The sequence below is a fragment of the Jaculus jaculus genome, chromosome 9, assembly GCF_020740685.1.
Source record: "Jaculus jaculus isolate mJacJac1 chromosome 9, mJacJac1.mat.Y.cur, whole genome shotgun sequence".
Taxonomy (NCBI): Eukaryota; Metazoa; Chordata; class Mammalia; order Rodentia; family Dipodidae; genus Jaculus; species Jaculus jaculus.
The window spans coordinates 122,608,119-122,623,330 of NC_059110.1; the positions used below are offsets into that span (position 1 = coordinate 122,608,119).

Genomic DNA, 15,212 nt, shown 5'->3' on the forward strand with positions numbered 1-15,212 from the left:
TACTGGGACTACAGGTGTGTGACATTTTACCCAGCTCCTCCTTTGAAATTCTTTGATTATAGTTCAGACTGTGTGTGTGTGTGTGTCTTTGCCATGTCATTGTTATTGTGAAGTCACAAACTACTATCATGGCAAAAAAAAAAAAAAATCACTTTTTTTGTTTGTTTTTTAGTCTTTTTGAGGTAGGATCTTAACTAAATTGGCCTCGAACTCAGCAATCCTCCTACCTCTGCCTCCTGAGTGTTGGGATTAAAGAGACATGCACCACCATGCAAGCTCACTATTTTTAATTCATTTATTTGAGAGTGAGGGAGAAAGAATGGGCATGTCAGGGCCTCTAGCCACTGCAAACACCACCTTGTACGTCTGCCTTACTTGGGTCCTTTGGCTTTGCAAGCAAGCACCTTAACCACTAAGCCATGTCTCCAGCTCCCAAGTTCACTATTTTTTTTTAATTTTTATTTATTTATTTGAGAGCGACAGACACAGAGAGAAAGACAGATAGAGGAAGAGAGAGAGAGTGGGCACACCAGGGCTTCCAGCCTCTGCAAACGCACTCCAGATGCGTGCGCCCCCTTGTGCATCTGGCTAACGTGGGATCTGGGGAACCGAGCCTCGAACCGGGGTCCTTAGGCTTCACAGGCAAGTGCTTAACCGCTAAGCCATCTCTCCAGCCCACCAAGTTCACTATTTTAAGCCTTTTTGTTGTTGTTGTTGATTCTTTCATGCATGCTAGACAAGTTCTCTACTATACGCTGTATCTCCAGCCCGAGTGTGCAGTATTGTTCTCCCGACCCCTTCCCTGGGTCCCTCATCTAAAACCAGCCTTGCCCAGGAGACATGTTCTTCAGCGGTGTAGCCTCTGGTACGTTGCTATTACTCTGGCAAAATAACTTCCACCCTACCTATGCTAATGCAAACAAGCCTAAACTCAGTCTCTCTCCTCCCCCCAGTGACATCAGGGTAGAAGAAGGGATTCAAGGGGCGGGGGAAACAGAAGGTGATTCTGATCAAAATGAATTACATACATGTATAAAATTGTCAAAAATTAAATTGAAAATGTAAAAATTAAAATTATCCAAAATGCTGGGTTTTGTTTTATTTTAGTTTTAAGACAGGGTCTCATGTATCCCAGGCTGGCCTTGAAGTCACTGTGAGGGTGAGGACGACATTGAAATTCTGATCCTCCTTCCTCCCAAGGGCTGGGATTACAGGCGTGTGCCACCATACCTGGTTTATCAAGATGCTATTCTCAGCACAACAGCCTGTGGCTAATGTCCTTTGGAGTTGGAGGCTGCACTTTATAAACTTCTTGGTCTCAGCATCTCATAGAAGCCAAGAGTGTTCAGTATAAATATTTAATATGGCCAGGGTTGCGGTGACCTTGGGCCATGGTAGAGACTGTACTGTGCAAATGAGCCATCAGTGTGCAGTGTCTTCCAGGAGGACAGGGGCACAGTAAGCACATCTGTTAAGTGGTCAGAGTGAGGAAGTTTGGAGCTCTGCTTGCACTTAGGGCAGTAGAAAACGTCACCACAGGAAGCAATTGGACGCAGCTTGCAGAGGGAGACCGGCTCTGATGGAACAGACAGGAATTTTTTTTTTTTTTTAAAGATGGGGTCTCTGGCCCACACCGCCTGAAACTCTATATCCTCCTGTGTGCTAGACTACGCATATAGCACTATTTTCAGCTACCATGAGAATTCTATATACTTGTCATAACCTTAGGAGGACCCATCTTTCCTTGAAGAAGAAGCATGGGGACAGATGTATGCCTGTCCTGAGGACACTGATACCATCCCCGTTTGTGTGTATGGTTTTTTAATTTTTTAAAAATATTTATTTGGGCTGGAGGGATAGTTTAATGGTTAAGGCATTTGCCTGTAAATGAAAGGACCCAGGTTTGATTCCCCAGGACCCATGTTAGCCGGATGCACAAGGTGGCACAGGCATGTGGAGTTTGTTTGCAGCAGCTGGAAGCCCTGGCATGCCCATTCTCTCCCCCCTCCCCTCCCCCTCTTTCTCTCTGACAAATAAATAAATAAAAATTTTAAAAAATATTTATTTGGGGGCTGGAGAGATGGCTTAGCGGTTAAGTGCTTGCCTGTGAAGCCTAAGGACCCCGGTTCGAGGCTCGGTTCCCCAGGTCCCACGTTAGCCAGATGCACAAGGGGGCACACGCGTCTGGAGTTCGTTTGCAGAGGCTGGAAGCCCTGGTGCACCCATTCTCTCTCTCTCCCTCTATCTGTCTTTCTCTCTGTGTCTGTCGCTCTCAAATAAATAAATGAAAAATTAAAAAAATATATTTATTTGGGTAGTCAGGAGTGATAGTAGTGTACACCTTTAATCCCAGCACTTGGGAAGCAGAGGTAGGAGGATCTTCGAGAGTTCAAGGCCACGCTGAGACTGCATAGTGAATTTCAGGTCAGCCTGGGCTAGAGTGAGACCTTACGTTGAAAAACTAAAAAATATATGCATATATATTTATCTGGGCAGGTGAGATGGCTTAGTGGTTAAGGTGCTTGCCCTTGAAGCCTAAAGACCCAGGTTCAACTCCCCAGAACTCACATAAGCCATATGCACAAAGTGTCTAGAGTTTGTTTGCGATGGCTCAAGGCCCTGATGCCCCCATTATCATTCTTTCTCTTTCAAATAAATAATCAAATGTTTGTTTATAAGAGAGAATGGGTATACCAGGGCCTCATGTGGCTGCAAATGCCAGACACATGCCACTTTGTGCATGCAGCTTTACATGGGTACTGGGGAATTGAACCTGGGTCTGCAGGCTTTGCAAGCAAGAGCTTTTAACCACTGGACCATCTCTCCATATCACCTTTAGCTGTGATAGTTTGTAGAGTTTTGAGTTCTCCAATAATGGTAAGATTTTGGATGTTGAGGATGGATTTATTTATTTACTTATGGTGTTTTTGAGATAGGATCTCACTGTAGCTCAGGCTGACCTGGAATTCACTTGTAGTCTCAGGGTGGCCTTGAACTCATAGTGATCCCCCACGTCTGCCACGACTTTGGTCTCAATGTTATGGTTACACTAGCTATTGAACTATGTGGTGCTGTTCAAAAAAAATTCTAGATGCCCAGGAGCACAACACTAGTTAACATGAATGAAGGCTATGGAGATGGCTCAGCACTTAAAGATGTTTGTTTGCAAAGCCCACTGAAATTCAGGTGCCTATATCTGGAGTTCAAAGCACATACAAATAGGGCTGGAGGAATGGCTTAGTTGTTAAGGTGTTTGCCTGCAAAGCCAAAGGACCCAGGTTTGATTCCCCAGATGCACAAGGGAATGCACGTGTCTGTAGTTTATTTGCAGGGGTTGGAGGCCCTGGCGTGCCCATATTCTCTCTCCCCCTCTCTTTCTCTGTCAAATAAATAAATAGATAAAAATATTAAAGCACACACAAATAAATAAAACTTAAAAATAAGTAGGAAGCTTACAAAGTGTTTTTTGTTTGTCTTTTTCAAAGCAGGGTCTCACTGTAGCCCAGGCTGGCCCCGAACTCACAGTGATCCTCCCAGTTCTGCCTCCCAAGTGCTGGGATGTATGCATCACCATGCCTGGCTGCAGGTATTTTTGGAGGTTAGTTTTTACATTATGTACAAATTCTAGCCTGTTGATATGAAATAAGGCTCACCAGCCCCCCGCCATGGCATTTTAATGAGATTGTCCAGCAATTAAAGGCACTTTTTTGCAAAGCCTGATAATCCTGGGTTTGATTCCTCAGTACCCATGTAAAAGCCAGATACACAAAGTTGTGCTTTCATCAGTAGCAGGAGGCCCTGTTGTACCCATATTCATACTCTCTCATATAAATAAATAAAATTATTAATAAAATGCTTCAAAAAACAAAAAATGCCATAGGGCTAGGAAGCTGGCTTAGGAGTTAAGAGCACTTCCCTGTGCAAGGACCTGAGGAGAACTGAGGACACTTGAGTTCGATCACCAGGGCCCACCTAAATAGCTGGGTGTGGCCACACACAGCTGTAACTTGAGTCTAGTAAGGGAGCAGAGACCTGAGAATCACCCGAGTTCCCAAAAGCAACAGCAAAAGTCCTGGCAAGCTCTGGGATTAATAAGGAAAGTAAATATCATTTCAGATTTCTTGCTGAAGATAATTCTTGGACTGGGGTGGAGTAAATCCTGCCCACTTACCTTGTTCCTGTTCTTTTGATCTTTGATGCTGCCGTGTGTGCGCATGTGTCTGTGTCTGTCTGCCAGCCTCACAGTAGGTTTTGCCTATCTAAATGATAGTGCAGTCATGGCTGAGTTTCACCTAGGGTGTGATACCTAAGGAAAGGAAAACTGTAAGTAAATGGTTAAGATTGCCCTACTTCACACAGAGACCATCGGCAGGAGTGGGATGCCCCTGGCACATTCCCAGGGAGCAGATACACACAGCAGAGGCCACTAGCCAGCCCCACTCCCCCCTGCTGGCCACAAAACTCTACCTGTGTCCAGTTGTCCAGGATCTCTTGGTAAATGGATAAAGGCCTCTTGGTCACCTTCCTGAGCTATAAGGGGTGGGGTCTGGGGAAGTTTAGGCTGGAAGGTGTTAAATTCCCTGGCACAGGACATCAGGAAAAGGAATAAGTAGAAAGTAAAACCGCATGTAAAAAATTGGTGGGCTGGAGAGATGGCGTAGCGTTTAAGCGCTTGCCTGTGAAGCCTAAGGACCCTGGTTCGAGGCTCGGTTCCCCAGGTCCCACGTTAGCCAGATGCACAAGGGGGCGCAAGCGTCTGGAGTTCGTTTGCACAGGCTGGAAGCCCTGGCGCGCCCATTCTCTCTCTCTCTCCCTCTATCTGTCTTTCTCTCTGTGTCTGTCGCTCTCAAATAAATAAATAAAAAATTAAAAAAAAATTGGTAATTACTGAAAAAGAGTATTACCCTGGAATCAGGAGTCCTCTTGCTCTCTGGCCCTCCCTTGTAGGATGTGCAGACTTCATGATATCAAGCAGTTGCATATTATAAATGCCACAATAAGGTCAGCTAAAAACTCAGTATTTAAGTAGTCACTCTTCCGAAATGTACTAAATTAACTTCAACTCTAATTGCATTGGTGGCACTGGGGTCTGGTGGGGTGACAGTCACTGTACTGTAGTGTATGTGATGCCTGATGTCGAGCCTAGATGCAGACTCCCGTGATGCCTCCATGCCATCTCCTGGCGTCGGTCCAGCTTTGAGGTTCACAGGTCATCTCCTGGAAGCCACACCTGCCCTGTGGTGGCACACGCCTTTAACCAGCACTCCAGGTCTGGGTCTGCAGAGTGAGTTCCAGGTTAGTCTGGCTCGAGTGAGACCCTACCCTGGAAAAATCAGTAAGCGTGAGTCTTTGAGGCAGGAAGCATTCTCAGCCCCAGTGATTGGCTTGGGCTGCTCCATACAGAGCTGTAGAGTGAATGACTGAAAACCAAAGTTGACCAAGGGCTGTGAATTCACACGTCCCTACAGGCGTGCCATGATGCTCCTTGCTGATCTGTCTTCGGCCCCCGCTGCCAGGCAAGGCATTATCAACTTGCACGGGCACAAAAAACCCTCCAGTTACTTTCAGAGGAAGGAAAGAAGGGAGCCTGCCAGCAGTCCTGCAGTGCCTCAGTTGTCCTGACCTTGACCCCGAGTCAGTCAGAGCCCCCGAGAGCTTTTCTTTAAGGTCACAACACGCGCAGCTCTGCCTCGGTAAGCTTGGAGTAGAGCACTGTCAGGAGGGAAGTCCTGGCCCTGCTCGCTCCCAGACAGACTCTGCGTCAAGAGAGGAGCAAATGGGGCTGGAGGGATGGTCTAGCGGTTAAGACATTTGTCTGTGAAGCCAAAGGACTCAGGTTTGATTCCCTAGGACCCATGTTAGCCAATTGCAGAAGGTGCCACATGGATCTGGAGTTCATTTGCAGTGGCTGGAGGCCCTGGCGCACCCATTCTCTCTCTCTCTCCTCCCTCCCTCTTTCTCTGTCAAATAAATAAATAATAAAATATTTAAAAAGAGAGAGTGAGTGGGCTGGAGAGATGGCTTAGCGGTTAAGTGCTTGCCTGTGACACCTGAGGACCCCGGTTCGAGGCTCCAGTCCCCAGGACCCACGTTAGCCAGATGCACAAGGGGGCACATGCGTCTGGAGTTCGTTTTCAGTGGCTGGAAGCCCTGGCGTGCCCATTCTCTCTCTATCTGCCTCTTTCTCTCTCTGTCAATTTCAAATAAATTAAAAAAAAAAAATTTATCAAAAGAGAGAGTGAGAGAGGAGCAAATGGAAGAGAGTGGGGTCCCACAAGCTGAAAAGCCTCTCATTCTGCTCTGACCTACTCAGCAAGTGTCATGGCGAGTACTGGGTGGGTGGTGGGCTTCCGCCTTGCTTGCTGCCATGAGGACGTCCTCATGAGCCTGCCCCTCCTGTGAGGAAGGAGACAGCCCTGCCCGGAGAAGGGGGTGTTGGAGGATGGATAGGGAGCCGAGCAGGAGGCAGGTTTGGGACATCAAGGCAGTCTCGTTCAGAAAGGTGGCTCAGCCTCTGCAGAGTAGTGGAACCCACAGTTGTTGCTAAGGGAGCCAGCCTTTCCTCAGGTACCTTCCAGGATCCTGTTCTCTCTGTGTGTGTCATTCTCATCATTTGTTTTCTGAGGTTGGGTCTCCCTCTAGCCCAGGCTGACCTGGAATTCACTATGTAGTCTCAGGGTGGCCTCGAACTCATAGCCATCCTCCTAACCTCTGCCTCCTGAGTGCTGGGATTAAAGGCATGTGCCACCATGCCCGGCTTTTTTCTCTCCTGTGCCCCACTCGAAAGAGACCCAGTCCTTTCTGTTACTAACAGCTGAGTGGTGGCTGGTAGGTTTCCTTTCGTGTCCACACTGGCCTGAGTCTGAATGCCTGGCAGGTTGCCTGCAGGTGTCAGGTAACCCCAGGCACTAGCATCTGCTCGTGTGCCACTGTGGTGACTGTGTCACTGCCACAGACGAGCCAGGTACAGGTGAGGGTGAGGGGGTCACTGCTGTGGCTTTCAGTAACCACGCTGAAGGCCAGAGCTGCGTCTGCTCAGAAGAGCACTTCCCCTGGGCCTGCGTTCACGGGGTGTCAGCGTCAGCCAGTGCCGCCGGGAGCAGCCGTCTCGACAGCCCTGGTAAAGCGCTGCTGCTGAGACCTTTCCTTGGTCTTAGCTGTCCACTTTATCCCAAAGTACAAATTGCAACTGTTTCAGAGATGTGAACACAGCTGTGATGGAATTACTGATCATGGCTTATGCCCTGAAGACCTCCTGTGCCAGGAACATCATTGGCGTCATCCCCTACTTCCCCTACAGCAAGCAAAGCAAGATGAGGAAGAGGGGCTCCATCGTGTGCAAGCTCCTGGCATCCATGCTGGCGAAAGCGGGTGAGGTGAACACAGACCCTGGGGCTCCCCACGTGCGCTAGGGCCCACCGCAAGGGCCTGCTCTGGGACCTGGATCTCTGCATGTCCTTCCCTGATTGCACACTTACTCTTCTACATAGTTTGGTTAGGGATGTGTGAGCTTAGACATTGGATCTTACAACTTCTCCTTGCCATACATTAAAGTGGCATTGCTTCTGTGTTTCTCTGATCTGTTTATTGTTCTGTTTCTCCTTTTCCATTTCATCTGTTCCTCATTCAGATCACCTGGCAGCCTTGGCGTTCCTGTGATCCTTCGGGCTTCAGGTGTATGGATTTGCCTTACTTAACTGTGTCTTTTTTTTTTTTTTTTTTGAGGGAGGGTCTCACTCGAGCCCAGGCTGAGGTGGACTTCACTATGTAGTCTCTGGCTGTGCCACCACGCCCGGCCAGCTGTGTCGTTGTGCTCAGAGCATTAAAGCTATTTCCTGGGTGCACGTGCTCTTCCTTCCCTGTCTGGCTGTAGTCCGTGTACTGCTCTTCTTCAGTCGCCTCTGCTCCCCACGCAGCAGTGGCTACTTTCTGGCCTATAAGTCATTGTGTGTCTGGTGTTTAAAAATACTGGTTCTTGGCTCTGGAAGTGTTGTAGTGACCTTTGGTCGTATGTGCCCATTTCTGTTTAGCTCTTTTGATATAAGAATATATCTTTTTTCCAAACATGGTGGCACACACCTTCAATCCCAGCACTTGGGAGACAGAGGTAGGAGGATCCCTGTGAGTTCAAGGTTACCCTGAGACTAAATAGTGACTTCCAAGCCTGGACTAGAGCAAGACACTACCTTGGGAGAAAAAAAAAAGAATGTTTTCATTGTTTTTCTATAAGAATATTTCTTAATCCATTGTCTTATCACATGGAGATTATTCTAAAGTTCATTACCTTATACTTGTGTTACTTGGTTTTCTACATATATATGTGTATATATAATCATTTTGCTTTTGCTTCCTGTTTTCTTCTTGCTATAATCATACTCCTTTAACATTTCTTTTTCCTTTCCTGATAAAGGCCTTCCTATTTTTTCTTCTTTTTTTGTTATGAGAGAGAGTTGGCAAGCCAGGGTCTTAGCCACTGCCAGTGAGCTCTAGACTCATGTGCCACCTTGTGTACATACATCACTTTGTGCATCTGGATTACATGGGTTGTGGGGAGTTGAACCTGGGTCCTTAGGCTTCTCAGGCAAGCACCTTAACCACTAAGCCACCTCTCCAGCCCTCTATTTTTTTTTTAATTGAGAAGTCGAGAGTATGGGCACACTGGGCCTCTTGAGGCTGCAGATGAACACCAGATGCATGTGCCACTGTGAACATCTGGCTTCACGTGTTCCTGGGGAATGAATCTGGGCCAGCAGGATTTGCAAGCAAGTGCGTTTAACCCAGCCCAGCCTTTCTATTCGTACCTACTATTGCTTGCATATTTATTCCGTACTTATTTTTTTCACTCCCTGAGGGCTGAGTAATGATTGTCCAGGAGAGCACATCTCTTTCACTTGAGTTCTTTGTCCCCTCCATGGTCATGGGCTTCTTGGCATTCGGGCAACCATACTGTCATTACTTTTTATCAGAGTTACCACCAAGGTGTGCAGCTGTGTCATTAGCCCTGGAGCCCTTGCTGTCAGTCTTCTGGTAGGAAGCAGGAGTGTAGTGTCTAGTGTGTGTCCACTGTGGCCATGAACTTGTAGGGGAGAACTTTGTAATTTTTTGTTTTAAAATTTCAGGTTTAACTCACATTATCACTATGGATCTGCACCAAAAGGAAATCCAAGGCTTTTTCAGCTTTCCCGTGGACAACCTTAGAGCCTCACCTTTCCTGCTTCAGTATATCCAGGAAGAAGTGAGGAGCCACCAGCAGACACCCACTCTCCTCAGGGAAATCCCATTTAGTTCTTCCCTTGAATCAGACTTCAGTTTAGGAGGCGCGTCCCATGAGCATTCCCTTCCATCGCAGAGCCTGCCACAGCACATAGGCCCAGCACCTAGTCATGGACAGTTACATATTTAAGACACTGAAAAGTAGATTTCCTTTATCAACGTTTTTAGAATGAAGGTCTGAGGATTATGGTTTATGCTCTTGATGTAGCAGTTCTTTTGCAATGATGTTAATGGAAAAATTATGAAAATGTTTCAATGTGTATTTGGTTGCTAATTTGAATTATTTTTATGAGAAAAGTATAGTATCAGTATCTAGGTATAATTTTTTTTTTATATAATGCTTCAGTATTTTCTGTTTTTCCTCTAAATCTAGATTCCAAATTACAGAAACGCAGTCATTGTAGCTAAGTCTCCTGATGCTGCGAAAAGGTAAGAGACATTTCTGAATGCCCCTTTGGGTGCTTCTGAAGCCGGAACCAGCTACACGGGAACAGAGGCTGCCGTAGCATGGCGGCGAAAGCCAATGCGCGTCCATCCTGCACACGGCTTTGCAGCTTTCTCTGGGAGAAAGTGCAGTTCTTCCCGTGAGCGCTCCCAAGAGCAGTGAGGCTTTCATAGGCAGCAGTTGTTGAGACATCTTTCTGAACAAAGTTCTCCTGGAGATATCTCTTAGAATATTGGGGAGAAAAACAAAAGGGGGAAAAAACCCAACAGGGGGCTGGAGAGATGGATCAGTGGTTAAGGGGCTTGCCTGCAAAGCCTCACAGCCTAAGTTAGATTCCCCAGTACATACGTGAGGCCAGATGCCCAAGGGGGCATGCATCTGGAGTTTGTTTGCTGGAGGCCTTGGCACACCCATTCTCCCCCCCCCTCTCAAATAGATAAATAAAAATAAAATATATTTTTTAAAGTGGACAAAAGTTAGAACCAAAATAGTCTAGAATCCACTACTAACCCAGAACTCAGCTCACCTTCCTGTGAAGCATTTGCATTCTAACTGGGCTTATGAATGAGACTGTGTCCCTAAAAGGTTGAATGGCATTTTTGTCTAGATTCACAGTGGAGTGTTGATGCTGGCTTTTCTGCCCACCAGTGCCCCATTCCTGTTGTTTTCCTCTCAGGGCTCAGTCCTATGCTGAGAGGCTACGCCTGGGGTTGGCTGTGATCCACGGAGAAGCTCAGTGCACAGAGCTGGACATGGATGATGGTCGCCACTCTCCCCCCATGGTCAAGAATGCGACTGTGCACCCAGGCCTGGAGTTGCCCTGTAAGATTAGCTCTGTGCTTTTATTTGTAAATTGAAGGCTATCTTATCTTAAGTAGTGTGAATGGCTAAGAGTTAAAACCCATGAGGGTGTGTGCTTTCTTTGTGACCTTTTGTTTGCCTTACTCTTTGAAAATAATCAGGTAGTGCCTTCATTTCAACTTTTAAAATTCTTTTTAAAAATTTATTTTTTAATTTATTTTTGGTGCTAAACATAGAACCCAGGGACTGACACATGGTAGACAAGTCTCTGCCACTAATGTATACCCTTAGGCCCCTAAAGCTCACATATTTCGAAATTCTAGCCAGGTGTGCTTGCACATGACTATAATCCCAGCACTTGGATGTGGAAACAGGAGGATCAGGAATTAAGCTGTCCTCAGCTATGTAGAGAGTTCAAGATCAGGCATGATGGTACATTCATGTAAGTCCAGCACTCAGGAGGCTGAGGCATCAAAAGTTCAAGGCTAGGAGCTGTAGAGATGGCTTGGTGGTTAAGCGCTTGCTTATGAAGCCTAAGGACCCTGGTACGAGGCTCGATTCCCCAATACTGACTTAAGCCAGATGCACAAGGTGGTGCATGCATGTGGAGTTTGTTTGTAGTGGCTGGAGGACCTGGTGCACGCATTCTCTCTCTCTTGCTCTCAAATAAATAAATAAAAGTTCAAGGCTAGTCTTTTCTACAGATAGTAAGTTTGAGGCTAGCCTCGGCTACATGATGAGTTCTAGGCTATATAGCAAGACTGTCTCAAAAACAAAATGAAAAAATAAATAAATAAAGCCTTCTCCAAAGTTTTCCCTGACTCAGATCTGTAATGCATTTGGTTTCTTGTGTGTCTATTTGTAGGGTTTATTTATTTATTTGAGAGAGAAAGGCAGAGTGGATGGGTGTGCTAGGACCTCTAGCCACTGCAAATGAACTCAGACACATGCACCACCTTGTGCATGTGGCTTATATAAGTACTGGGGAATCGAACTGAGGTACCTGGGCTTCACAGGCAAGCACTTTAACCACTAAGCCATCTCTCTAGCTCCTGTTTGTAGGTTTTATGCATATGAGGGAATCTATGTTTCTTTTTTAAAAAAAATATTTATTTATGAGAGAGAGAGGGGGGCAAATAGAGAGAATAGGTACCCCAGGGCCTCTAGCCACTGCAAACAAACTCCAGGCATTTGCTCCACCTTATGCGTCTGGCTTTGTATGGGTTCTGGGGAGTTGAACCTGGGCCCTTAGGCTTCACAGGCATGCATCTTAACCGCTAAGCCATCTATCTCTCCAGCTCATGCAATATATTTGTTATACATTTCTTTTCCTTTCATTTCTACACAACTGATAGTGGGCACACCAGGGTCTCTTGCCATTGCCAATGAACAACAGATGCTTGTGCCACTTTTTGCATCTGTCTTTTTGTGGGTTCTGGGGAATTGAACCCACGCCAGTAGGGTTTACATGCAAGTGTCTTTAACCTCTGATGCACCTCTTCAGTCCCTCTCTTGTTTTTTTTCTCGTTCAGTAAACTTAGCAATTTCTCAGTCTTTTTTAGTTTCATGGTACTCCACATTATTGACACATACTGTAAATCAGTCCTCTGTTGACAGAGACAGGTTTACATGGGTTTTTTTCAGTCTTTGTTTATGAAAAACAATGTTATAACAAACATTGAGGAGTTCCAGGCCAGTCTTGCTACATAAAACTACATAAGATCCTCCCCAAAAATATGAAGAACACTCCAGAGGCTGAAGAGGGGGGATCACTATGAGTTCGAAGCCAGCCTGGGACCACTGAGTGAGTTCCAGGTCAGCCTGGGCTAGTGTAAGACCCTAAACCTCAGGGGGGCAAAAAATCAAAGGCAAGGCCGAGTGTAGTGGCGCACGCCTTTAAATCCAGCGCTCAGGAAGCAGAGGTAGGAGGATCCCTGTGAGTTCGAGGCCAGCCTGAGACTAAGTAGATTCCAGGTCAGCCTGACCTACAGCAAGACCTATCTTGGGAAAAAAAAAATGAAGAAAGAGTAATAAAAAGAGATGTCTCTGGAAGTCTCTGGAATGCACAGAGGCTGCCACTGCTGCTCTGAGCACATTAGCAGCCCTGAGGCTCTTGCTGCGGGCCTTTAATTGCCCCTCACTCCATCCAGCAGCCGTACAGCCAGGAGCTGCCGGGCCACAGTGAGGCGCCGGCTCCAGAATCTCCTTCAGAAGGGACTTCTGCCTTTCAGTTTTGGAGTGACTTTAGGCTTAGGGAAAGGTGAGAGAAGAGTACAGCTGTACATGGTTGTCTGCTTGTGAGCCCCAAGTGTGAAGCTTGTGTTCCTAGCACTTTTGTAACAGTGGGCAGTGAGTTGCATGTCCAGTGCCCAGTACTTCTCCATCATTGTGTACTTACTGCATAAAAACTTAGGAGGCTGGAGAGATGGCTTAGTGGTTAAAGGCGCTTGTCTGCGAAGCCAAAGGGCCTTGATTCGACTCCCCAGGACCCACATAAGCCAGATGCACAAGATCATGCATGCCTCCAAGGTGGTGCACGCATCTGGAGTTCGATTGAAGTGGCTAGAGCCCCTGGCGTGCCAATTCTCTCTGTGTCTCTCACTTTCTCATAGAAAAAAAGACTTAGGGGGCCTGGTATGAGGGCACACACCTTTAATCACCAGCACTCGGGAGGCAGAGGTAGGAGGATCACTGTGAGTTCCAGGTCTCCCTGAGACTGCATAGTGAATTCCAGGTCCATCTGGGCTAGAGTGAGATCCTATCTCAAAAAAAAAACCAAAAAATAAAATAGAATAAAAAGACTTAGGGACTGGGATGATGGCTTAGCAGTTAAAAGGACTTCCTTGTTAAAGTCTGTCCACCCAGATTTACCCAGTTCTCATATAAAGCTAGATGTACAAAGTGACACATATATCTGGAGGTTTGTGTGCGTGTGTATGTGTGGTGTTAAGCAGCTCTGGCACACCTGTCCACTTTACTCGCTGCCTTTCTGCTGGCAAATAAATAAATTAAAAAAGGAAAAGACAGGCTGGGCATGGTGGCGTACTTCTTTAATCTCAGCGCTCTGAAGGCTGAGGTAAGAGGATCACTGGGAGTTTGAGGACAGGACAGGCCAGGTCACAGAGAAAGTTCCAGGTCAGTTTGGCCTAGAGTGGAGACCCTGCCTTGATTTAAAAAATAAATAAATAAAAGACTCATGCTTCCCCGTACCCGGTATATTTCTCACAAGCAGGGAACATTGTTAACAATACTATTATTTAATCCCCAGGCTTTGTTCAGACTTCACCAATGTCCTTTGGAGCAAAAGAAAACCCTTTTCTGGCCCAGGGCCTCATCTGGGGCTGCACACTGCATTCACTTGTGGCTTCTCTGTAGTCTCATTAATGTGGAGTGGCTCCTCTGTTCTTTGTCTCTGGTGACCTTCAGACCTAGAGTGGTACAGGCCGGCCATTCTGTAGCCGGGCTGCAATTAGGACTTGCTGTGTTCTCATGCTCAGATCCAGGTTACGTGCATTTGGCAGGCAAGCCACCGGAAACATGCAGCGTGTCCCTTGCTAGTGAGGCTGGTTGTGGTCACTTGGTTAAGGAGATGCGTGGCAAGTTTTCTATTGTCAGTATCCTGTTTGTTGCACCAGCTCCATGTTGCTGGGACAAACATCCAACAGACATAGCTTAAGAGCGGAAGGGGCTTATAAAACCCAGGAGAACACGGCACTGGTGGAAGAAGCTGGCCCACTTCGGCGTGCATCACAGCAGAGGCACCACCAACCGCCAGAGCACCAGCTTCTCTCCACATTCTCTAGGGCTGGACTCTAAGATCCGCCCCCAGTGACATGCCTCTATAGCAGGGGTCAGCCCACTAGGGGCTCAATTTTAATTTTTTTGTTTGTTTGTTTAATTAGGAGCTCAGTTTTAATGAAACACCTGAATCTGTGGGGTCATGCATTCAAACTACCACAGTATTTCTCATCAGACTTTGCATATCCATGACAAATACATTCTGTTCCCTTAACACAGGGTCTTGGTCTATAGTCCAGGCTGCTTCCTGCCTGCCTTCCTAGAGCTAGGATTCCTGTACTGTCCACCCCGTCTCAAAGTTGGGCTAAAGAGATCCTCCTGCCTCAGCTTCACAAGTAATAGAGTGGCATACTCCACTAAGGCTGTCCTCCAGTGGTCACTCCCTGCCCCAATGAGGTAGGTCTCACTGTAGCCCAGGCTGACCTGGAATTCACTGTGTAGTTTCAGGGTGGCCTTGAACTCATAGTGATCCTGCTACCTCTGCCTCCCAAGTGCTGGAATTAAAGGTGTGCGCCAACATGTTAGATCCAATAGTTATTCTTTCTTTCTTTCTTTCTTTCTTTCTTTCTTTCTTTCTTTCTTTCTTTCTTTCTTTCTTTTAAACTCAAAACATGTTTATTGGGATCATTTCCCATGCATCTTGATAGGCTGTACACAGGAGGCAGAGATAGAAGAATCACTGTGAGTTCAAGGCCACCCTGAGACTACATAGTAAATTCCAGGCCAGCCTGTGCTATAGCGAGACCCTATCTCAAAAAACAAAACAAAAGATTACACTTTTAGTTTTTACTTAATATGGATACTAGCAAATTTAAATTTTACTCTTTCGGCTGGCTTTCTATGAGCAGCACTGCTCTATCCCCTCTGTCCGTGAGTCCAGGTCACGGAGGGATCT

At 46.5% G+C, this 15,212-nt stretch overlaps 1 protein-coding gene across 1 annotated transcript in view; it reads left to right on the forward strand.

Annotated features, from left to right (window-relative positions):
- The window catches only part of Prpsap1 (phosphoribosyl pyrophosphate synthetase associated protein 1), a 28,839-nt gene that overhangs the window by 11,363 nt on the left and 2,264 nt on the right, over positions 1 to 15,212 (forward strand). Inside the window, exons 4-7 of the mRNA XM_004655211.2 lie at positions 7,199 to 7,371; positions 9,120 to 9,235; positions 9,647 to 9,702; positions 10,395 to 10,540. Coding sequence (XP_004655268.1) covers positions 7,199 to 7,371; positions 9,120 to 9,235; positions 9,647 to 9,702; positions 10,395 to 10,540 — 491 coding nt within the window. The remainder of the gene's footprint in view (positions 1 to 7,198; positions 7,372 to 9,119; positions 9,236 to 9,646; positions 9,703 to 10,394; positions 10,541 to 15,212) is intronic.